We start from the raw sequence: 26289 nt of genomic DNA, 5'->3' as shown, positions 1-26289 counted from the left end.
GGAAAATTGCTCAGAGACTTCTGGCGTGTGACCCATACCTGCAGGCACCAGCCCACTTTGCCTAGTGTCCTTCCCATGCCTGCCAAGCATATGGAGATGGGTTGGGCACTTGACATTTTATTTATCAAGGTTGAAAATGAGAAAAACATAAAAAGATACAACAGTGTTTGAATGGTGCATTCACATTATTCAAATATTAAGCAAAAAGGAACACCAGACAATGGAATTGGTTGACAAACAGTCCAAGTTGTACCCGGCCTCTCGCCAAAACGTCAGCTGTGGAACCCTGCAATACTAATGAGGATAAATGCTGTAGAAAATGGATTGATGGAACTCCAGACTTATGCCATTCGAGCGTGAAGCCCAATAAACCTCTCCAACATTAAACAAACATGATTGCTGTGCTAACTTGGTTAGCCTAGTCACTGACTATATGTGTACCTGCAGGCAATAACCCTTTTAAAACCTTAATATTGGCAATATTCGGGTTTTGTAAGGCCATGTAAACGCGCAATAACCTGAATATGCTCTTCTTCGGGGTTTTAAAAACCCTAATAAGACCCCTGGGTTACCCCCTTCATAACCCGAATTCTTGCTCATATAAACGCATTCGGAAAACCTTGATTGAACGGTGTGTTGTTTTTCGCTGTGCGCATACTCTATTTTCTTCTTCGTCTTCTTTTCTTCTTCTTCGCTTATTTGAATTCGCAAGGAATCTTAGTTTTTGTAGTAAACACTCGTATGCGCAGCTCCAGCCCTCTCGCTAAAGGAGCCTTGCTTGAATTTTGAAACATTGATTTCTCTCCGTCGTTTTCATTTTATATATATATATATATATATATATATATATATATATATATATATATATATATATATATATATATATATATATATATATATATATATATATATATACACATACACACACACACACAAATCCCGGAAATACTCAAGCCGGTGTAAACAATCATGACGACGCAGCAAAGAACCACACTTTGGGCGCGAGGAGTAAACAGACTACTTTATTTAGCTAGGTGAGTGACATAAATATTTTATTTGTTTATTGACCGTAGACGGTTACGTAATTACGTTGTCTGTGCTTCGCGATCCGAACAGGATATTCCAATCGAACACAAATGTCCATGTAAACGAGAGTGATTCCTTCTGCCACACATGTAAACGGGTTACCTTGAAACCAGAATTCTGGCCTTGATCCGATTATTGACAGCATGTAGTAGTAGTCACTCTCTTCATGGCCCATTAACTTATAGGGTTGCAATGGAGAGATCGGAGAAGAAGTTAAAACAAAAGATTAAACAACCAATTCCACAAAATCGTCACAATTCTGCAGATGGTCAAACAACCCATGAATTGATTTGTATGTCCATTTCTGGCGTCTAGAGTGTCATCCTGCATAGTTCCACAGTGCAGTGAACAAAGCAAAAATGCCTGGTTAATGTAATGTTTTGGCTCTCCTCTCCAAAGAGACAGTCACTGTATTCTTTCAAGGGTTGAGCTTGCGGGAAATACTCTTACAGGAGACAGATAATATCAACATTTGATTCCATTTACAGCAAAGTAGCAGAGGCAACTCTATGGAATGAAGTAATGGTGAGTGCAAGACATTGGAGGCTACAGTGACAAATGCAATTAGACGCAAGAGACCTGCCGTTCAGAGGAAGCAAATGCGGCAGTTTACAACACAAGGCTGCTTGTGCTAGACAGAGTACTGGAAAAGGGATGCACATCCTTACGACTGTACTATATGCTGATTCCTCATGTCATTTAAGGGACATGATTAAAACGCATTATACGATGAAAGCTCGGTTTTTAGTATGCCCTAGTTTTCATAGTGGCAATTTTTTTTGTCCAAAACTTCACTTTTGTAAATCTGTTCTATTTTCAACCCCAAAACACCTAACTCAGCCACTGATTTCCTGGAATCGACCTTCTGCACAAAGCCTCCCCTGTGTCCGTGACTCAGTCTGAACTTCTCGTTGAGTAAGCATCATCCCGCGTGTTCATAGGAAGCATTTTGTAATGTGATCTACTGTTTTTTTGAACTTGTTTAGAGTGCGACGGCTAAATAAGTCGGCGTTGGGCCTAAGAAAGTGTTCCAAGCCTTTATAAAGAAATCTACTCAAGAAAAAACTTATAGCAAGGTACAAAACTTGTGTACATGTGGCTGATCTTGGTATGTAATGTAAGAAACTCTGCACTGCTGATCAGTTCCATCCGAGTTGGGATTTGATGACAATAGCAATATCGCGATTATGTTTCCGCCGACTAGCACACCTGATTCATATAATCAGCTCATTGGCATGCCAGATAATGATCCTGATCTTTAGTATCATGTGTGTTGGTAGGCGGAAACATCTAAAACCTGCTATATATTATCTCCCCTTTCATTCATTCAGATCTAGGATGAGTAGTTTTAGTGTTCTCTTTATTTTTTAGCAGTGTATTAAAAAGAAAAACGACTAATTATGATGTACAATTATGTACTATATATTACGATTATGACATATGTATACTAACGCCCACACTGCTCTTCTCACGAATATTGTTTGCTTTATTTACATGGAATCTGAAACTTCTAATTTTGACACTTGACTTGGGATAACCCGTCAAAATTTTGGTCCATACAAGCGTTTTTGGTGGATATTTATAACTGGAATTTGTCAGCCAATCTGAGACAGGGTCCGCAAGTAGCAGATGAAACAAACTGCTCGATGACGGATGTATCAGCAATAAATAAAGAACAAAAGTTTTATTGTTTTACTCTAATTTGAAGGCATATTTGACCAGATTTTATTTTGGTGATTTCACACAAAAAGGTTACCCCAAAAGTAATTTATTTTAATGGCACAAATACCTTAGAACCCACCATTCGATTCTCCAAATTTTTGCTGTCTTGTACATTGGTTGATGTGGCTACTCTAACCAGACTGCATTTTGACGGTTTAATTTTTGGAAAATCTTGTCACAATGCTACTTAAAAAAAGTTGTGAGTGGTGATGAATGTTCCTTTATTCATTTCATTTAATAGAAAATAAAGGTATGCAAAACTAGTTATCCTCAGGAAAAAAAAAATATTTGTTTTCTTGCAATGGGCTCTTTGCACAAATCCACTACTTCCTGAACGCAATACCACTCCTTCATTTCCTGTCTTTAATGAGTGGACAATCTGATTAATCCAGGTGTGCCTGACCTCAGTAACCATGACGACAATGGTCAGGCACACCTGGATTAATCAATCAGTTTGTCCAATCATGAAAGACAGAAAATGAAGGAGTGATATTGAGTTCAGGAAGTAGTGGCTTTATGCAAAGAGCCCATTCTATTTTCATCAAACAGATTCATCCTGCAAACCGAGGTTCCACTGTACTTCCACATGATGATTGACTACACGAGATTAGAAAGCAATCCACACTTCAGTCCTGCTCATAAAAAAAAAAAAAGTTATCCTATCAAGCATGAAAGCAGACCTTGAACGACCTTGTATGCTATAGCTTGGACAGAACACGCAGTCCACATGCCAAGCCCCGCCCACCTCTCGTTCATTCTGACTGCACATGCCCCCTCCATCCCCACTCTACCTATCTGCTCTTCTCTTCTTCATCGCCTCTCTTCATCTCTCTCTCCTTTGCCGCCTAATGTCATTTCCAACACGTGTCAAATCTGTTTGTAGCCACCAATTCAGTGAATAATCGAAAAGCAGTGGCCGCCGGCTTATGGGCAAAACTCCAGGCTGAGGCATAACAATTTATAGTGCAGCAAGGGTTAATCAAAATAGAAAAGGGAAAAAATTGACCCCCATCCTCCACCATGCCCCACCTCCATTTTCCCTGTGAAAGGCAATTAACTCCACATTGATAGCTCAGCAATGCTAGGTGATCGGCCCCACTCTGCCGGCTCACTGATAAGAGCTGAAAGGCAGTTTTCCTCCCTGCATGCACACGCGTGCACGGTGACACAAGCACACTCCCTACACATGCACTCCGAGCTTTCAGGGATTAAAGCTGTCACTCGGAGAAAAGGGCCATTTTTCCTGCCACTGCCTATCAGTGATGCCCACAGACACCCAGGAAGTGGCGCAACGTGAGCGTCAACGTTCTCAGTTGAACACGCGTGATGTCCGAGTCAAAACAAAATGAATGATGCCCATCGTCAGCGAGGTGACAATCCAAATTGGCCCATTTCAACATCTTATGGGAAAGTAAACTGTTGATCATGCAATGCATTAGCATGAAATCACTCACATTTAATGATAATTGGACCTCCGACGCATGGTTAGGATATGTTGAAGCCGGTTATGCACTTCTGTTAGAGCTTATTTTTAAACAAGCATGTGAAATATGCCGCCATTAGAAACAAACGAAGCATTATTAATCTTGCTGAAAGGGACGAGCATGTTATTGCCTCCTTTAACCTTCTCTAAGTGATGTTGAGAAACCCCTGAGGCTGGAATGAATCGATGTACACACACACACGTGCACACCACACACATGGGCATGCACACACACATGGATCGATGTAAAAATGCCCGTAATGTTTTAAATTCTTTTGCAGCATATATGACCGGACTCAATATTCAATACAGCAGGTGCAGAACACACGTGATCCTAATGTTACTATGGTAACTTATTTTGCCATTCAGGCAAATTACGTCATCTTCTCCTCGATAGGAAAAGAGTTCTATTAATTCCATATTGCGGTACTTTATAGGCTCTTTGCAATTACAGATTCCAGAATGGCCTGGCCCCACTCTAGTGTTGTCACGATACCAAAATTTTGACCTCGATTCCGGTAATGAAACGGTACCTTGACAAAAATAAAAAACATCAGCGAAAGCAGCAAAATTGTAACTGACAAAAATGCTTCAAATTATTTTTTATATTTTATAATTCAAAATATTAGGATTTATACATGTTAGCTTATGTACATAATGTATATATTTATGTATATATATATATATATATCACACTCGACTTAACCTGTCGCTGTGTCAAAAATATGTCACATGTCGCTGTCAGTCCGTGAAAAACATTTGCTCGTTACAAAACGTTTCGAAAACGGATTCTTCTCAACAAGGAGTGCACAGCCAGCGAGCGCTTCTGTGTTCAGTGCGTGAAGCCATCTTCCGTTGCCCTTTTGCAGGCACGCTGAAAAAGGCATGATGCTCACTTAAGGCATTTTCCACATATCGGTAGACAGGCGGCCATGCGTGTATATGTACTTGCCTTTAAAACAGAGTTGGCGGGCTGTCTCGTATTTATTTTTTTAAGTACCGGTGCTAAAAACGAAATGCAACACTACCACACTCTGCCCAGAATTTGCCTTGGTTCACAGTTAGGTTATTGCGGATAACTCGGCCTGTGTTCTAGAACCAGGTTCGAAGTCATTCTGAGCACGGTTCCATTGTAACTAACCTTGATCTCGCAAGATGTATTTTTGCGGTATTTGTGAGTTCACAAACTCCCGAGAATCCATCTTGTACCACTCCCATTGATTTCCACCGATAAAAACCACTGGTGGTTTGGACCAATCACAGAGCGACATTGTATTTGGGGTCGGGATATGCAGCTGTGGCGTAAACAATAAGTAAGGAAGAAACAATCCAAACATGACGACACCGGTGGACGAATGCGTGGACGCTGCAATTAATTCTGTTCTCGCTGAATTTGTCTCTTGTATCCACATATCAACATTGCAAAACAGACAAAACTCAACGCCATGATATCAACTAGTCACAACAGTCGCATGCCGTGATTGGTCGAAACAAAAGTTAGGTAAACGTGCACACGATTCTGCTTTGTCCAATCAGCTTGAAGTGTTGTACAGCATGCCCCGCCTTCCCCAGACTGACATTTTGGAGAGCTTCCTCGAATGAAGCACAAATCAATCTGGCTATTGCCAGGCTACATTCTAACTGCACGGCTTCAAAAAAGTGTAATGGAAGTCAAGTCAAGTCATCTTTATTTATAAAAGCGATCACACATGGAGGAACCAAGCTGTTTCGGGGTAGAACCACTACAATGTAAAGGGGGCTATAAACGAGGAAATTCTTCATTCCCTTTGAATCCAATTGTGGCCAATCCCACTTGCTGTCTGCTACCTTTATTCTTGCCTTTGTCGCCTCCTGAATTTTAAGGACGGCAACCTCACCACCCCCGCCCGCAACCACTGTCACGAGAAACTTAAAGGTTATGTAAGCATTTACTGTGCAGATAATTCGTTCCCCGAGGGGCAATTCTACACACACTTTGGGAGACGTGCATGAAATTATATTAAGGGGTCAAGTCAGCTTGAGGGGGGAAACAAGTCTTTTAATGTAGCCAGTTCTGAGGGGGGATAAAGGTCAAAAGAAAATGTAAAAAATATAACCTATTACGATGACAAATTAATACCAACTCTACCAAAACTTACAATGCGAGATTTGTCTATATGAAAATTCCAAATTTGTTGCCAACACTTGTATAAGCATGAAAGCAATTCTGAAGAAATTTGTTTGCACATGGGTATAAAATTTAATTCCTATGGAAAAACTGAAAATCTGAGTTGACCACAGAGTGGCATTAATGATGGAATGAATCACAAGACAAGTCACATAGCAAGCCTGTAGGAAGTAGTCGTAATAGTTGTCACATGACGATCAGAAGTGGATCATGAGTCTTTCTGAGACCCCGCAGCGCAGCACACACTCCGTACCTTGTATTGAAGGCAACCAAACGTTGACAAAAGTTTGTTCTAGTCTTTCACAACATTGAATTGCAAGTAAAGAGGAAGTGTGAGTTCAAGCAATGAGGAAATAAATATATGCTACAATGGTTAAAGGAAGGCAATATTTTCAATTACTTAAATGAAAGAAAAACCCTTGGAGTTGGTGCTTCACTTTCAAATTGCAGTTAAAAAGAAGAAAAAAATAAATAAAAAATCACCTGTGAATGTTGTTAGTCCATGAAAATAAAAATATGACCAACTTGTAGCAATGTTTCTTGTTGTCTTATCAAATAGAAAATGTTTGATAATGTGTCCTGTCATTGATCGGCGACCAGTCCAGCATGTAGCCTGCTACTCGCCAAGAGTCAGCTGGGATACGCTCCAGCTCAACCAACATGCGCTCCACAGAAAAGGATAGATGGATATAACAGATTATAAAGAAGCCACAAGAAGCACAGTAGCGTGTTTGTTCCATCAAATTGTTCAAACCCTCTGCCACTAGCTTTCCACCAAAACCACAAGCACCAAGGCAAATCTTGTTTGACCAACAATTAAAACAATCGAGAGGAGGTGAAGCGATTACTAATCGTTTATCAAATAAATCTATATTTAATAATCGATTAATTGTTCAGAGATTTTGTTTAACTTAAAATTGTCCAAATCTTAAAAAAATTCAGCCTCCTTACTGTAAATGTTCTCAGATTTTTGTAGTGCTTTATGAAAGCAAACTTATTCTCTTTGTGTTGGATCAAAATAAAACAAAAATTGCAAACATCTGAATTTACTTTGAAAGCTAATGATCAACATTTTTGATTCCCCCCCGACATGTTATGGATCAAATCAGTTGGTAACTGAGTTGTAATTCATTTATTAATATCTGTGCATTTTCCCCCTACCAATTTGAAATGCTTTTGAATATAGGGATGGAAATTGAAACTTGTTTTTTAATCTGATTTATCGATTAATGGACAAAATAATTGACAAGTTAATCAATTATTAAAATAGTAGGCAATTAAAATAGACAGTGTGGAGCTGAAAGAACAAATATCAAGCAGTTTAAAAACAAATACAAACATGATATTTTTGAAATATAAGGTCAAAGTAGCTACAATATCAATATATTAGCAACATTACATTTTATAAAACTTATTCCAGCTCTTTTCCGAATATGTACATTCAAATTTTATTTTTAATTTAATTTTAATTTGACATGTTCGAATACTCGTTCATTCATTAGGCTACCTCACGAGATGTACAGGCCTGTAAAGGTATCTCTGCTTCTACCAGTTAGCAACTAGCAAGTAACAATTGATAAAGGACCAGGAAAGCATCAGCAGCATCAGCACCATAGAGGTGGACATACTATGACAAAAATCCAGAGTACAAACCTAATTAATACATGCAAGTCAAGTCACACTGCACCGAAACTAAACAGGAGTGGGTGGAGATACAATGACGGGAAAACCCCCAAAACAAAACACATAGCCGACCGTCCAATGGGCAAAGGAATTCAAACGCAGCACAATCCTACAAAGATTGTCTGGCTAATCTAAAAAGCAAACAAAGCGGCGGATCCTGTGAGCAGATGTCCCTTTGACAGCTTCCAAAGTCCGCAAATGACATCAACACTTATCAGAGTGTCTGGCATCAGGTCCGCTTCCTGAGAGCCTCCAAAATACGCTCGTTGCCCCTCGTTTTCGGCTTACCATTTCCTCTTGGCTGGTCACTTTCATTCATTAATACAATTTTCATTTATCGGATAATCGAAAGCATCTAGCCTTCCGTTGCCCTCTCTCCTCATTGTCTTTTTAAAATCAACCAACATCGGCCATCACAAAATCTCTAGTAATTTGCTACTTTGTTCCATTTCATTTAATCATCTGAGACAAATACTCTTAAGTGAAAATGCTGATTTTTAATCAGCGCATTCATCCTTTACAATGATGGAGGCTTGAAATAACACTTCAATTAGATAAAACCAAGTTACAACCATTGACTTGTCCACTTAACAGTTTATCTTTTGGCCCAGTGAATCAAAGGTCCGAATACTGTCACATATTAGAACTGGTTTGTCTGCTTTCCTTAGCACTGCCACGATGTTGAGCAATTTCTTTTGAGTTGCAATTGAAGGGTCGAATGGCAGTGACTCAACTTACTTCAGAACAAGAAATTCTGCAGATATGATTTGTGAATACTTCCAAAAAATACACTTTGTGTATTTAAAACAGGGATGTTTGATACCACTTTTTTTTCCAGACGGATACCAGTTTGAGGGCTCAACTTTTGAGGAGTGACCAATACTTAATTAAACTTTTGATACATGCCCCCCCCCCCCAAAAAAAACAATCACATATAATTTTAAACAAATGTCCTATATACCAACATAAATATATATTCAATATTGTTAAAAATTAGCTCATACAAAAAAAAAGCACAATATTGTGCTTCTGTGTATAACAGCAATGCATATTGACAACCTAAAAATCTCTAATAACACTTAATATTAAGGCACTTACTTGCTAATGCACGCACACATTGAGTTCCTCCACATATTGACTCGGTTCACAAGCATATTACGTTCATCTGACAATTAGCGTGGATTTTAAACATAGAATGGCCAAAACAAGCCTAGCGAAAAATTAAACTGCATTGAAAAAACTAGCCATCAGAGGGTCCTAGAACTACCAAATGAAAATCAACCTGACTTTTTTAACAGATTTGTGACGTTTTTTTATATATTGCCATTACTGTTACATCCCTATTATCGTACAAACCTTATCTTGGACTAACCACTCAACCCCCCTCATCCTTCCCCCCAAACATGCTCTGCTGCACCGCAGTCCGTGTACGCTTATCAGCTAACTGTGTGCATTTGCGACCCTCCCCTGAGTCACCGTCCGTGTCTGCTGAAACATGACGCGGCACAAAGAGCAGATGCGCCGAAAACACGGATGCTGCAGAGGTTCCAGGAGCTCCCCACCCTCCCATTTTTTCCCCCTTCTGCTGCAAGCATATAGTGAAAAACTGATCGGCGGAGTGAGGGAGCGTGAAAAATACGGGAGGCAGACAGATTGCAACTATGTGTGTGTGTGTGTGTGTGTGAGAGCGAGCGAGCAAGAAACGCACTCTTTTCCCAGCACAAACTCACTTTATCTTTTCAGCTGTCACTATTGACTGCATCAACGAGCAAAAAATAGCCTGTACCGAGAGATGGGGTGGGGGTGGGGCGTGTGGGTGGGGCGGGGGTTTAACAGAAATGACAAGTTGCAGTACTCAAAAGTCCTGCGCCATCTGAAAACACAAATAATACAAAAGTGTCAATATAATAGCGATACCGGTACAGATTATTAGTGGGCCGTAAATTTAGAGTTGATATTAATTTTCAGTAAAAAAGAAAAAAAAATACTGGTGTCATAATTAAAAAATATGTATACAAAATGTCTCAAAGCATTCGCCAAACCATTCTATTTATTCAAAGATAAAATATATATATATTTTTTCAAGACAGGTATAGGATTTACTGGTGAACAATCAAGAGTAGTCTTTTCATCGAATTTGGTTCTCTTCACTTTGAATTCATAAGGTGTCGTGTTCTTGTATTCCCTATCTCCATGCAGCTTAATCAAGTGCTCTTTTAGTTTTGCTAATTAGCTAGTTGTGCTGGGCAATAATTGCTCAACTTGGCATCGCAAATCATGCAGAATTCCATCACTCAACTCTACTCTATATTCAGAGAACGATGGAACCCAGGGGAAGCAGATACAATGAAAACAGCTGAGGCCCCAGAATTGAACCCTGTGGAACACCATACGTTCTGTTATGCATGTGAATTCATATCGCACATATTCGGCCGACCATTTTCTTTTTTTGCTCGACATAGTTACTATGAAGGTACTACAATAACAAAGAAATCACACAAGGTAGCATCAACAACTGACCACACCCAATTCTCTGAAGCACAGACAGGCCAAGCAAAGTAGCATGATCACCTGCAACCAAAGATGGCCAAGTGGGGCGTATCATCACAAATCATTTGAATCGGGTGTGTGCCTTGACCTCCGCCGAACCTCACAGACTGACTCATCAAATCTCTGGGGTTCGACCAAACCCTGGTAACCAGAGTCAGCTGGGATAGGCTCCACTTACATACAACCCAATCGAGGACATGCAGGCAAAACATAAAATGGATGAGTGGGTGGATTGATGATGCTGTGTGTAAAAATGGCAGTTTCTTGATACTCATAAAGAATTCAATCTGCACTGAGGTTGATTTAATTTTCTGTCCTAAATGAGTCCAATCTACTCAACCATGTCAAAGCTTCAATCTCGCCGTGTGCTTGAATTTGTGTGCCATGTCTGCTCACAGTCTCTGATTTCAAATCACCATTGAGCAAAATCTAAAAGGTTTCTATTTTTATACACGCGATAGAGAAGCAGTAAAGTTCAAGGGCAAAGGTTAAACTATTAATAACACAAAACTCAATACAGATAAGGATTTTCTACATTCCAGTAGTTTTTAAGAACAGACCGACTGCTTTTTAGATTAAACAAAAATATTCAACTTTAGTAGATGATCAATTGCAGACATGACATTTTGATGACAGCGCACTACTCCATGTAGTCTTGTTTTGACTGCTGGAAAGAAAAAAGCACATTTGCAGTCTCACAGGATGGTCACCAATAGAATTCTGCAGGACTGGGGCCATCAAACAATATGATTCATTCCGCCTCTTCCTTCTGTCAGCTCATTTCCGCCGGCTTTTGTATTTGGCGGCTACCCAGAACATTCTCAAAATTATTGTAATAGCTGGACTGCCGCTACGGTGCACGAGATGGACAGGAAGGACGCACAGTGCCCACACTGTCCACACACAATGTCAAGAATCATGCAGGCTTCTGTATTTGATTAGACTTTTTACACAGATCTGACCGGCTGGATTGGATCAGCCAAATTTTGCATTGTATACAAATTTTTAAATTTAAATTTGTATTTTTAGATTATCCCTTGTGAGGAATAAGCGGTCACGAAGATGGATGGATGGACGACACTTTTGGAAAGTGCTGATTCATTGCCAACCTCTTGGTAACTGTTTTCAATGAGAAATCTGTATTATTCACAAATAAAAAATATTATACTGAAGGTTTAGAATAGACTCAGGTTTGTGTGAAAGCCACTCACAAATGTTTTGGCAAATTATGTTTTTATCTGCTACAGGGGCTGATAATTATTTAGTAGGCATTGACAATGTTGTTGAATTTCTAGGAAAACTTAAGGTTTTCGGGTGTGACTAAAGTCCCCCAAAGGTTTTAGAGCACAGGTGTCAGAGTCCGGTCCTCAAGGGCCGGAGTCCTGCATGTTTTTGAGGTTTCTCTACTCCAACACACCTGATTCAATGATCAGGTTCATTAACAGGCTTCTGTTGAGATTGCTTATGAGCTTAAATATGAATCAGCTGTGTTGAACGTGGGAAACCTCTAAAACATGTAGGACTCGAGGACCGGACTTTGACACCACTGTTTTAGAGGCCTAAAGAAAAAAATCAAAATTAAAAATGGTGTGGTTAAGAAGTATGCAATCTTATAGGGCCCACTGGTAGCACTGATGGAAAATTATGGCCCCCTCCATCATTTAATCTGCCCATCCGTGATCAAAGACGTTCCCAGGGAATACTGTCTAAATGTTCTACTAATTGTTTGTATTTGCTGCCATGGCCAACGCACTGGTAACAAAGTCACATCCACCCATTTCCCAGCACATAGCATCTTTCGAAGAAAACTTCATTGGGCCAACCAAACCAATACAAGTGTTGTTGACACTTTGCAGGGTTGTACAATTTCTCTCGAATGTCGATGAATGAATGGATGTCATGTCTCCACACCTGCTCCAAACATTTCACACAATGGAAAAGGGCAGGCAGAACAGGACACAAGGGGGAGGATCATCTTTTGCATGTTTTGCTGCACACACAAATAGCTCAGTGGCTGAATGACATCAGAGACATCCTTTGACATCAAGAGAAGCTCTGTGCGCACACAACAGCCCCAGCGGAGAGCTCACAAGCGACTTTTATCTCTGGAGTATTGTTTTGAAATCAACTCGACTGTATCACGTTATTAACCTGGGCATTAGTTATACGCGTCACTGACCCCTTCAGCCGGCCTATATGCGAGCTCATTTGCGAGCTCCAGTTTGTTCTCAAACACATGACCACTGTAACAATGGCAACAGTCACAGTAACAAAGGTGGGCCCAAGCCAAGTCAACAAAGACTGGGATTCTCCTCAGGATGATTAGGTTACATAAATGATTTAAGAGCGACAACGTAAGAGCTCGAGCTCACTCCCAACGCTCCACGTAGGCCAGGACAAGCAGCGGGCCGCCCCCTTCCTGAATCACCCCTGGTGCACTTGGTCGGGCCCACCATCTGTCTGTGGCAAGATGTCCCGACAATAGGGGTTGGACGAGGGTCAGCTTACAGACACCACAGTAAAATACAAGGTAAGTTCTACTATGAGGAACTGAAGGATGCTGTAAGGTTATCTTGGTACACAGTTAGAGAAGTTGGGTTGTAAAACACATGTGGAAACTGGAGAAAGTTTCACATTTGTAAACCCATTTTGCTAAATACAAGATTACGAGAATGAAGGGTACAGTATACGTAACAAACAATGCTAGTTATCAATATAAAGGAACAGCGTGCATTATCTAGTTGTGAACTAACAGAATGTAATGATTAGGTCCCGACCGATTATCCAGCCGGCAATTATAATCGGACGATTATTGCCCTTAAAACATCTGCCAAAACAATCAGCCGATTGGGCCAAATGACGATGATTTTCTCCTTAAAATGATATGATCGAAGAAAACTGAAGTTTCCAAAGCTGTGAAAGTACCCTCCCTGAATGCACAATTTTGCTTGCCTAGCGTTAGCAACTAGCAAGTGTGTGGCATATGTTATTCTGTTGTGCCCCCAAGTGTCCTTTAAGCTGTTTAATGACATACCAGTTGGACTAACTGTAAAACTAAACACATGACAATAAGAGTAACATCCACTGTTTATTTAAATAAATACAAAACATGCTTCATTTTTAAAACATCGCTAACTTAGTGCTAACGCTAAAAGCGAAGGGAGGATCCCATTGAAATGTTAACCGGAAGTTAGCATCTACTTTGGGAGCGTTTTTCCTTCAAATAACGAATATTCACACACAAATGCTGTGGCAACACATACACACAAATGCTGTGGCAACACATACACACAAATGCTGTGGCAACACATACCCACAAGTGAGATGGTATCTCAATCAATTAATCGTGATTTTTCCAGCCCAATTATGTACTCTAACCATATATACATATACAGCAGTTGTAAACAAGTAAGACTGGTTTAATTATTGAGACATAAATCTATACAATAACCTTGTATACTTCATGAAATTTGTTGATAAGGTTATACAGCCTTGTCATTCAAAGCAGAGTCAATCTTAATGCTGAAAGTTAGTGCGTAAGTGACACCCATTAAAAAGGAATGTGGGGGATAATTGGATGCATTATATATATATATATATATATATATATATATATATATATATATATATATTTATTTTTTTATAATCGGCCGATTAATCGGTATTTTTTCTGCCAAAAATCGGTATCGGCTTCAAAAAATCGGTCGGGCCCTAGAATTCACATTCAACTCACAAGCAGCTCTCTGTTGAGGTTTACTGTCAAAATAAATATAAAACAAACAAATACATGCATCACTAGAGTCAGTTTAGCTTTACACTAACATAAGTGGAAAATGCCATTTACAGTATATGGTGGCTGCAACGGATTAATGGCATTTTCATTTCATTGGACAAAGATAAATTATCTTTGTCGGTTTGTCCTGTCCATCCATAGAAGTGTTTAGAGTTACTAGTGTAGTCATGGTATTAATTAACTCTTATCAAGGCACCAGTGTGTTAGTATGAGGGTGTCCATATTTATGCAACCAGCTTATTGCATGTTTTTAGTTGAACTGTACAGGTTACGTCACATAAAATGTGGGAAAAGCTTTGAAATGATTTATCTTGGTCACATGTTTTTTAACATAACAAAAATGTGGCATTTTGAACAGAGGTGTTTTAGAGTTTTATATCCAGTAGCTTACACAGAGCAGAATGAATATTTCTCAGTTTCCAGTGTCACCAGCCAAAACGGCATGCACCGCATATCCTTCCTGTTTTGCGTGTGCGCACACAAACAGTCAATGAAAGGCTTTAAGAGGATTGCCCATGCCTCCGACTGACTCAAGAGTGCAATGAACTCTTGCGCTATTGATGTTTAACTAAAAACTCTATTACAATGGAATTTTGAGTCACATGTCCTTGGCCTGTGCAAATGCACATTTAGAAGACAAGGTGTACTACTCCAGCATGCTGTCGTCTAGCAACCGTTTTTTGCCACTTTTGTTTATTAGTGGAGGTGTGTCGTTCCAGTCTCTCAGTGGCAAAGAGCAAGAAAAGTGTTATCACAAGCTGTAGACACAATGTCATGACTTAAAAGGGTCCAGTTTTCCCTCCCAAACGACAGACTGGAGCTCAGCCACAAATGACTGCCATTGCTGTATCCTTGGGGATTTTTGTTGCCTAGGTCATCATGGAAACAAGGATAGCAGAGGTTTCTATGGCTGCGGCGACAATAAATAAGAGTTAGTCCTAGTTGGGAATAAGCTGTGGGATCCATAGCAACTGTAGCGAAAATGTCAAACATTAGCTTTTCATGTCCCAGCCACAAGAATTACAGTGATTAAAATGGCATCCATTAAACTCCCTATGGTGCCCTTTTCATGCCATGTTTGTTATTAGCCCTGTCGGTTAATAAATAAATTTGAAAAGTTTCTGTAAGAGGTTGCATACATTATCTCTCTTTTTGACACATTTGTTGTTGTCATCTGGAAAGGAGCCATATGAGGCTGAATAGTTGGAACTAAATGATCATTTAGGCAGCATAAAAGCTGGCCGGGTAAGAGAGAGACACACAACAGTGGGCCCTTCTAGACGAGAGGGATGGCCAGAAGCCTCGGTGCCATTTTCTGCTTGATAAATGCAAAAAGTCATTAGAAGTGTAGTATTGCCATAGAAATCTGATGATCATCAACACACTTTAGTATCAAATGTGTAATGCAAACACTCGCCACTGAAAACCCAGCCCATGACATCCAAAGTGCCTGAAGTCATGCCACCTCTGAGCACCACTTGGCAAGTAACGACTTGGATAAACTTGACAAGAAAAGAAACTTTACAATGCTTTTAATGGAGGTCAGAGAGTACCAACTGGGGATGATTTGGGGGTTTATGTCGTTAGCAGTGGTGTCAACAAGCTAAATAAGTGTTATTCATCAAGCTAACAAGGAAGCAAAGTTCAAAGTTAATCATTTACCATCATTAACTAAAGCCGGGTCATCCCAAAGCATCAACACTGCGGCTATAAACACCTCTAGCCTTGTTCCATTTTTCTTCCATTGCAAAGTGCAAACTGTAGAGCCTCGGACATACGTATCTGTCTGATCTTTATTAGCTTGTTCTCTTTTAGTAGGCTACCGCACCACCGCGAGTGCCAGTTCTTAGCCAAATTAGGATTCAAATATTTTTGAGGAAGTTAGGCAGGCACATTCAAGAGGACAGATTGAACAATCACATACTGTTACTGTATGTGCCTAATGACACATCAATCTGTGTGCCTTACCAGTAAAAAACTAAAAACATGTGACTCTAAATGAAATATGCCTCGAAGACAGCAAATCTATGCATAGTTTGAACATGTAGGACAGTGACTACACAGCATAAATAACAATATGCAAGGTATTCGGTACCACAGCAAAGCATGTTAATAGCGCTTTATAAATCATTGCATTGCTGCAAACATCAACAAACTTTGAACCCTAATTAAGATTGATCAGTCTATTATGGGTTTTTGGTGAGTTTATGCATTTATTAGGCCTGTAACGATAATTATTATATCGACTTATCATTCAAACAAATAAAATGGACATAATAGTCGTCAACATTCAGTCAGTCACGCTGCTTCGTTTGCTCTCCTATCGGTCAACTTGCTTGCCACTGCGGGAGGCTTGGGACCCGCACGCATAACACACACATACACCGACAATTCAAACAGAAGTAGGAATGCACGATAATACCGGTGGCAGATAATTATTGGCAATTAAGTACCCAATTTGACATCATGCAGATAAACCAGATGACAAAGAAATCCACAGACTTGCCACGTTAGTCCATCTTTTGTTGCATATTTGTGACAGGGATGTGATTTGACCAAAGTGAAATTATCTGAAAATTTAGCCGGGGGTCTGGGGGCCGCTGGCACCCAGCTAGGTCCAGGGCAGTGCCCAGTGGGGGGGGGGGGGGCATGAACAAATAATTATATCATGACCAAATGAAAAGTAACTCATATTAGAGCATACCACAAATGTCTTTGTTATAGCAGAAGATGTTATCTGTCGGAGTCATGTGCATACACAATGAACTACTAAAAAAAAAAAAAAAAAATTGGGGGGGGGGGGGGGGTAAAAAAAGCGGAATTCCGCGAATTAGCGGAAAAATCACATCCCTGTTGTGATGTCATAATGCACGCGACCTCGTGTTCACAGAAGAAGCATCATGGCGATGTGGCAGTCGCCAGTGTGGTCTTTCTTTGCTGTGTCTCCCCTAAATGTTACCATTGCAGTTTTATGTTGCATTTTTAAAACATGACTGTTTTGGCAAAGTTACTGGTTGTCTTTGAAGCAGAGATCTCAATAAAATTCAGCTTCATGGTTCTTTACACAATGTTTCAATGTATTTACACATGTTAGACTTATAGTAGGACTCAAAGTATATTTGTATTCAAAATCATTTTGCAAACAATTATCTTCTTACATTTCGGTTATCAACAACAGCACTTTCTAAATTATTGGTTTATCAGTATCGGTTGAAAATAGCATTATCGTGCATCCCTAAACAAAAGAATGAGCATATGTGGAGACAATTACAATGAATTGAGTAGAATAAATGAAATGATTTGTACAGCCTAATGTCACAATGGGAATATTTTGGATTACTGTACTCTTAAACAGGTTGCATTTTACTTGAATTATTATGCTCTAATATCTAGTCAACCATTGGTGTGTGAATGTGAGGCATTGTAAAGCACTTTGTGCATCATATGGTGTAGTTAAAAGCGCTATAATTTTTTTTATTAATTAATATAAGAGTGGTATAAAGACAACAACAATAATATTTCCTTGGAAAATATATCACCCTAAAAAAATGTGTTATCATGCTACGCCTCTAAGTATTTATGATAAGATATCAACAGTGTACAGTAATCACATTGGATCAATCTTACAGCTTTCCTTAAGAGCAAGTTTTATTTTCCTTGACGATTTGTCATAATGTCTCTGAGTGAATCATTTACCTCCTCAAACCTCCCTTGACAAAGTTCTTCTGAGCAACAAATAGCTGAGTTATGAATACGGCATGTAAAACTAATTGGAAATCTTAACGGTTAACACAAAGCTAAATTTCACTGAGCTAAAACAGTTGTGCGTCAGTTAAAATTCTCCCCCCAAAAAGTCAGCCAGGTTAACTTTTATTAGTTTTTATGGGTGATTGTTCTCTCAGGGGTGAGTTGTATCACAATCAGAAAGACTTGATTTTTTAATAGTCGTCTTTCTTTAACATTAACCAAACCAAGCAACTTCAAATGCTGGCTGGTGTGTGTTTACTGCCATGTAACATGAGTTTGAACGTTATTAGTTTATTCCGCAGACAACTGCATCCCACTCATAAGCGTGTGCAAACTTGTGCAGTGCAAGCACATCATTTCAGTTATGTGTACTTCCCATTGTTAACCGACACTTAAACAAAAAACAGAGTTGTGCACGTTATAAGTCATATTAAAAGGTGGAAAGTTTTTAAATAATTTATCTTGGTCTCACACGAAAACCTGTCATTTGAACAGTCAGTGACAGAGTGTACAAGTAATTCACTGTTGGGCAAACTGAAACACACACCCATATAACGCACACCCGAAAATAGACTTTGAACTGCCTCTTTACAGGTGACACCTGAAAATAAATCATATGCGTGATCTGTAAGATAACAGGGATGCTTCGCTAGCTGCTCAGCCCCAAACCAGATTGTCAAACATACCGTTCCTTGACAATGAAACTACACTTCTTAAAAAAAATGGGAACAAACAATATATGTAAGCAATGAATGGTTAAATATGCCAGATATACAGGCTTACACATACATACATACATATATATATATATACACACACACACACACACACATATATACAAATATACATATATATTGTTAACATTTTACTATTTCATTTTATATTTTACCTGTTTTGACTTTAGTTATAGTTGTGTAGATGTAGATATAACTATGTTAACTTAATATAGCTTGATGAGTAATGCTTTTGTCCCCTTTGTTATCTGTTCTTTTTTCCCAGAAATGAGAAAGTAAACAAGTTTCTTTTATTTATCTAAGAAGTCTAGTTTCTGTTCTGAAATCCGGTTTTTGAAAGTTCAAGGACGAGCTAGCATACTGGGAGGGGAGAGGCGTTTTCCTGGGAAACATTGTTTTTTCTAATAAAAGTCCCGTGTCTGAGAGAGACGACACACATTTGGACAGAAACATGGCTTGGTGAAATTCCTCTGTGTCATCAGAAACTTTCTGATTAAAAAACCTTGCAAGGACCCTCTTCCCGAGATCTCAACTCTGATTTATTTGAACACGCAAAAGATTACAAAAACGGGTAATCTTACAATATATACACATAAATATATATACATATACAAATATACATACATATATATATACATATATAACATATATATATATATATATATATATATATATATATATATATATATATATATATATATATAGCATATATAACATATATATATATACATATATGTATATACAACATATATATAACATATATATATATATATATATATATAACATATATATATATATATATATAACATATATATGTTGTATATACATATATATATATATATATATGTTATATATATGTTGTATATACATATATGTATATATATATATATATATATATATATATATATATATATATAGCATATATAACATATATATATATACATATATGTATATACAACATATATATGACATATATATATATATATATATATATAACATATATATATATAACATATGTATATATAACATATATAACATATATAATATATAACATATATAATATATATATATATATAACATATATAATATATATATAACATATATAATATATATATAACATATATAATATATATATAACATATATAATATATATATATATAACAAAAAATATATATATATCAAAAAAAAAAAAATATATATATATATATATATATATATACACACACATATACACACACACACACACGCATACACACACACACACACACACACACACACACAAGGGAGGGGACTGGGTTAAAAGGGTTGATAGACTTGAAAGGTCGCCTTTTTGATTGCGTCATTTGATTTTTAAGAGGGTCCTTCAAACACATTTAGATGACACTACACAAAACAATGGTAAAAAATACCCAACAATACACTTAATGTAAAAAACACTCACACCCCATCAGTCACACTTTACCAAAGAGGTGCATTTGTGTAACATGCCAGTTGCGCTTTGCAATAGAGGTAGTTTATTAAGTGTGAAATAATGTAAACTTTTGACAGTGTCAGCCTTTTGTTAAAACCAAATTAATAATAACAACAATTATAATAATCGCAATAAGATAATTTTTCAAAATGGTTCAGCTTGTTACCATTACCCCGGTTGGTATTTTAGGGGCACTGACTAAAATGACACCCCTGGCAAAATGAATGCAGCAACAGCCATACTGTGGCATATTGAGATGTGATCATCACACCTACACACTGCTATTCAATGGAAAGATCCGCCTGTTCCCCAGAGACAAAAGGGAGCCACCTGGCCCGTCTCCTCTGCTCCGCTTTCCCCGGATGTGGAGGTGTGTGTGCAGTGTGCACGCATCTGTGTTCAACCCTATAAATAGAATTTGTGTCTTCGCTGTTTTTTTTTTTTTCACCAATGGGATTCTCTTATGTTTTAATTAAATAAACAGCTGCAATCAGGCCCAGCTGTGGCCTGCATCCCCAGCCTGCATCAGTCAGCATCCGCGCTCTGAGGCAACACAGAGGTGGAGGTCTCAGTGTACGAAAGTGTGTTGCAGCAGACAGATAGGGAAAGACAGGGGCAGCCCGTAAAAGGGGAGAGAAAATTGAACAAAGCTGCGAAAGTGGGCCATTCTGCACTGAAGCCACCTGACTAGCATAGGAAGCCCTGCTCAAGTCTGGAATCAACCCCCCAGCCCCCAACTAAAGGAAAGTAGAGATCCCACCCCATGTCCTTCTTACATTTTTACCCATTTACTATGACTTACTTTGCAATGCCCTATGGCACATAATAAGAAATTGTCTCTATGATTTTTCACATCATATTACTCCAAAATAGAAGAACGCAGAGCTGACAGCGTGTACAGTTGGCCTATTGTCTAATGCTACAGAACAACACAAATGACAAATATTCTGTCATGTCTGCTGTGAATATTTATGCAAAAAATGGAAAAGAACAAAATCTGGGTGGACAAAATGGTCAATATTGAAACTTGTGTGAAAATTGCGTGTTTGACCTGTCATAAAAACACTAAGGCTACGTTTACACTGGACCAATTGGGATTTTTTCCGTTTCGTTATGTAGTCGTTCATGGTTCACATTACAAAAACAACTACTAATGTTTACGTAATATGCCCATGAAGACACACAAGGTCACGTGGTGCAGTATTTACTGAAATAAATATGGCCCACATGCAAGGGCTCATCTCATTTAGCTATTTACAATAGCAACCAACCTTACTGTATGTGAGTTACTCACTAACGAATAAAGTATCAGCTGTCTGAAAACTACAATTGCCTGATTACTTTTAAAATCAGCTTGTGAGTGACATCATGCACACTGTAATCGTGAGATTACAATTGGCGTCTCAGCCATCAACATCAATGAGCCCGACACCCTCATACTGGTAACTGGAGACTTCAATTTTAACCCTTTCGCTCCTCATCACAAAAAAAAAAAAAAGAATGCTAATGTAGTTACAAGTTTTTTTGTTTCGTTTTTTAAACTATCCATTTAAAGCACATCTGACCACAGGGTCAGAAACTTCACCTAATGATCAGCAGTAAGCCTTGCCACCTCAAGCCTAAAGAAAGCTGATGATGTTGCTTGAAAGCACCTGCCCTTAAAACCTCAGCCCATTTGCCTGATGGTAGCTCTGCCTGGCACCCAGGGCGTAAAAAAACTCAAGTAGCTTTTAGTAACAGCTGGAGAAACAGTATTGCTCCTGGTTACCATGTATAATTAATTGTATAGTGCTGCTGGTCTTTGTTCAGTTCTGCTCTAACCCGGAGTACTTCACGTGACCATTTCAGTCGTGCACTCAACACTCAAGAGGATGGAATTGGCCATGGATATGGGACTTACACAGGATATTCCTGTCACTAATGTGTCTTCCATATGAGAATCGATTTAACTATCGATTGCGTTATCCACTGCAGTGTAAAAAGCGAGAATGGATCAATCGCCATTTTGATGAGTAAGAGAAAAGTTTTCCTTGGTCTTTTCTATGGACGCAATAGTACAAAATCAAACGTGTTCAGCCTTAGAAAATTACTCCCTGCCCCAACAATGATTATTATTTTTAAAGAACCTATCAAGTGAATTTGGAGATTTATTTTCCATTTCTGTGTTTGTTTTTTGGGTGGTGTGGCAGTGACGTAATTGTCGACCTGAAAGAGTCACCCATCACCCACTATATAATTACTTTATACCTTTGTTCAGTGGATATCCGGTGGAATTGCTAGTTACTTAGAATTACTCAGCAGTTTTCTACCACTAGCTAGTTGTGCTAACACCCAGAAAAAAAATGCATCTTCCCTGCCACAATTTGCAGAACAGCTCAGTGTTGTTATTTAAAATTCCAAGCAATGAGGCGGCGCTACAGATAAGCTGCTGCTTGTCCAACGACCAAAAGGTGCCTCAGAAGTAGGGCTGAACGATTATGGAAAATTGCGATATCATATGCGATTATTTTTTTCAAGGTCCTTTTCAATGAATTTTTTACCCAACAAAAAGTAACGATAATTAACAATATCAGATCTATTATAGATTACAGGATTTTAAGATGAAGGCAAATTAAGCCATTAGATCACAGGGTTTTTTCTACTAGAATTACAGTTATAGTTACAATTTACCACTTCAACATATCCAACTTTTCATGTTGCCTTAAACATGGCATGTAAACACTGCACTTTTTAAACACTATTTATCAATAAATAAATTCAATATATAAATTATACATATTTAAAAAAATAAAACTTAATCTCTAGTGAGTGAACTCACACATGCTTAAGTGTAGGCAAAGTAAATTTATACCTGCTTATATGACGTAACATTTTCCGATTTTCAAAATCCACTAGCATTCTGTAGCAAGCGTTGTGGGTTGGTCGCGGGTTGCGTAGTTTCCCATGGTCTGGACGCAACACAGACTTTTGTTTTGATAAGCTAAGCGCGTTCGGAGCTGTTGTGTTCTGGCGTGGTTACTGCAGACAGTTACTTGCAAATTATCATTAAATAGTTGTTTGTTCGCTGCTTGGCCCGATTAGTTCACCAAAGCTACAATACTTGTACATTAACAGAAGCTGTGGCGGAGGCTCCTAAATGACGGTGAGTAATGACAGCATAATCATTTCGTCCGTCCTCATTTTCATTCATGAAATCGGACGGCGCAACATATGGCCACAGACAGACCTATTTAGCCTCAAAATATAGGAAAACTCAAATTGATCAGCCGCTGCTGCACACTTGCGTGTACACTCAGTTTGCAAAACGCGCGACACTACGGCAGCCGAAAAATCATAACTCACAACTGTGAAGTGTTTTCAAAAAGATCAAAAAGATCAAACAGAACAAACATGTTAAACACTCGTCTCAGGGCCTCATGAGACAAAAAAACTCACCAAAATTACGTGCACTTTAGTTACACGCCAGGCTTTAGTTATAGCGGTGACGTTCCTGCTCCCTCTTTCTCTCCTACCGCTACGTTTCAATGGGCATTTAAATCGCAGCCTTTCACGATGGCGTAATCGCGTTTTGTCAAACCGCGATTTAATTGCAAATACAATTAATAGTTCAGCCTTACTCGGAAGTCTGTTGGATTGCAAGATAGCTCCTGGCTAGCATCTTTTGTCACAGCATGGAAAGCCCTGCAATGACCCGGTGGGATATATACTAGCTACCAAAGGCTTTAAGCAAATAGTTTATGTTCACGGCTTCAACATGTAGGGATGTGTATAGGCATTAGAAAATTGCTGGAGAAAGTTGCATCACTATTTCAGCAGGTCGAATGTTTTTGAGAATGCAATAGCTATTTTTTTTTTTCAATTTATGATTGCATTTTTTTAATCATTCAAATTTGGAAGGGCTGCCAACCGCGCTTCTCTGTGGTGTGTCAAATTTAGAAGACGTTTTCACTTTGCAGGGACTTTTAAGGTCCACAATTTTAAATCTACAGTATTTGAAAATGTGGTCACTGTCAGCCTTTTTTTGCAGGTTTATTTAAATGAATGACAGCCAATGAAAGCAGCCTGGCTTTAGCATGAGTGGCTTGTTCAGCCAGCACAACAGGATATCCAAGCCATGCTGACTCAACCAGTAAATGGGAAAATGCTCTCGCATGTACATTGTGCTTTTCTAGTGTTTCTGCAACTGGTACTTTGTAGAAACATTTCAGAAAAGTTCCACGGACTTGTCAAGGGGAATAGGTGAAAGTCAAAAGTTTTTTCTCCTGTTCAATGATCTTAAATAACCTTGCATCTGCTGTAATAATCCTCAAATCAGCAACTAGGATTAGCCCTTCATATCACAGATGATAACAAGTGCTGGACCATGCCCGAAGATTAGAGGGCTTCATATGAGGGATGGATGAGATGCAGTTAATTAAAGCGATATTGCTGACACAGGTGCTTCCCATACACACTGAAAAAAAGCAAGCAAAGGGGAAGAAATACGTAACGTGCGATGACACACCCTCGTGACTTTACAGAGACAAATGATGAAATTGATGACATGAATCACTTGACTGTCGGTAATCTCTGTGTATCAATTTGGTGTGAGAAGCTCATTTAGGCAAATGACTCATGGTGTAACCTTTTCGCACACCAATAAGCAGCGAGTCGCGGTTCGTGTTTGCTTAATACACACATGGTCGAATTGGACCATTCAGCGGGCCTCTCAATTGAAGCCAAAATCATTTTGGGCTGTGTAATAATAGTAGGTAGGCCTGCTAACATGGGCTGGATTACAGTAGCAAGTAGCTCTATTATCAAATATAATCTCGTAATCACAGCCTATTATTTTTATTTATTATCATCATAAGTATTAAGGGATTGAGTTCCATCCAGTCGGGAATCATCATCATCATCATCATCGAGATTGGGGAGCTGATGAGGCTCAGCCCATATAGGCGCATGTCTCCACTCCCAATTGCTGTCACACATGACTTAACCAGCCGAATACCTCACACAAGATAACAGCAAATAAAATATTAATAATAATAAAAAAACATTACATTTGACTTACCGATGCCAGGAGCGGAGTAGATGAAATACAGTGCCGAGGTAGAAAGCGAAAAAAGGAATAAAAGCCCAAGGTATGACCTTCTCCGGAAACGCAAATGTGTCGGCATTATACAGGCAGCAGAAAAGCACACGGGTGGCACGTTTGTGTTATCTATACACAGCCAGCAGACAGAGCGGTTCCGATGTGTCCAGGTGCTAGAAGATTCGGACAGCGGTCGGTAGGCTTTTAACGATCCGAGCGGTGTGGCGGTGTCGCGCTCTGCGGCAGGTGGCGAAGAGCTCACGTCGATTTCCTCGGCAGGTTGACAACAAGGTTCCTCCGGTAATCAGTCCAGTCATACGAATTCCATTCCTGGCAAGGGGTGGTTTCGGCTCTAATGGCGGCTAAAGTCCGAGGTGGAAATCATTAAAACACACGCACGCACATACACTTACACACACTCTCACACACACAACAACGGGCTTTAAAGGCGACAGAGCGATCGCAACCCGGCGGCCTTGTCGTTTTTCAGTGCTGGGCCATCATTTGTCACGCTGGCTGTACGTCGCTGATGGAACTCGGCCGCTCCGAGTCCTGAGCTCTCCCTCCCAGCCTGCCTGCCTGCCTGCCTTCCTACCTTCCTTCCTTGCCTGCCTGCCTGCTTGCCTTGCCGTGATGAGCTTTTCCCGCAGGAAAATGAGCAGCGGCACCTCAGTGGGCGTAGACGCCGAGCAGCACTGCAACGTGCCTTTAGCGTTATCCACCGTACGCGGAGGGGAGGGGGCGTGAATTCGCACTGAAACATCCAGTACAATTTA

At 39.2% G+C, this 26289-nt stretch overlaps 1 protein-coding gene across 1 annotated transcript in view; it reads right to left on the bottom strand.

Moving 5' to 3' along the window:
- The window catches only part of b4galt5 (UDP-Gal:betaGlcNAc beta 1,4- galactosyltransferase, polypeptide 5), a 41583-nt gene extending 15326 nt beyond the window's left edge, over positions 1-26257 (bottom strand). Inside the window, exon 1 of the mRNA XM_077570345.1 lies at positions 25493-26257. Coding sequence (XP_077426471.1) covers positions 25493-25598 — 106 coding nt within the window. The 5' untranslated portion in view covers positions 25599-26257. The remainder of the gene's footprint in view (positions 1-25492) is intronic.
- Positions 26258-26289: the final 32 nt, after the last annotated feature.

Source organism: Vanacampus margaritifer, chromosome 1 (genome assembly GCF_051991255.1).
Source record: "Vanacampus margaritifer isolate UIUO_Vmar chromosome 1, RoL_Vmar_1.0, whole genome shotgun sequence".
Taxonomy (NCBI): Eukaryota; Metazoa; Chordata; class Actinopteri; order Syngnathiformes; family Syngnathidae; genus Vanacampus; species Vanacampus margaritifer.
Note: the sequence above shows the minus strand (reverse complement) of the source record. Positions and strands in the feature narration are given on the sequence as shown.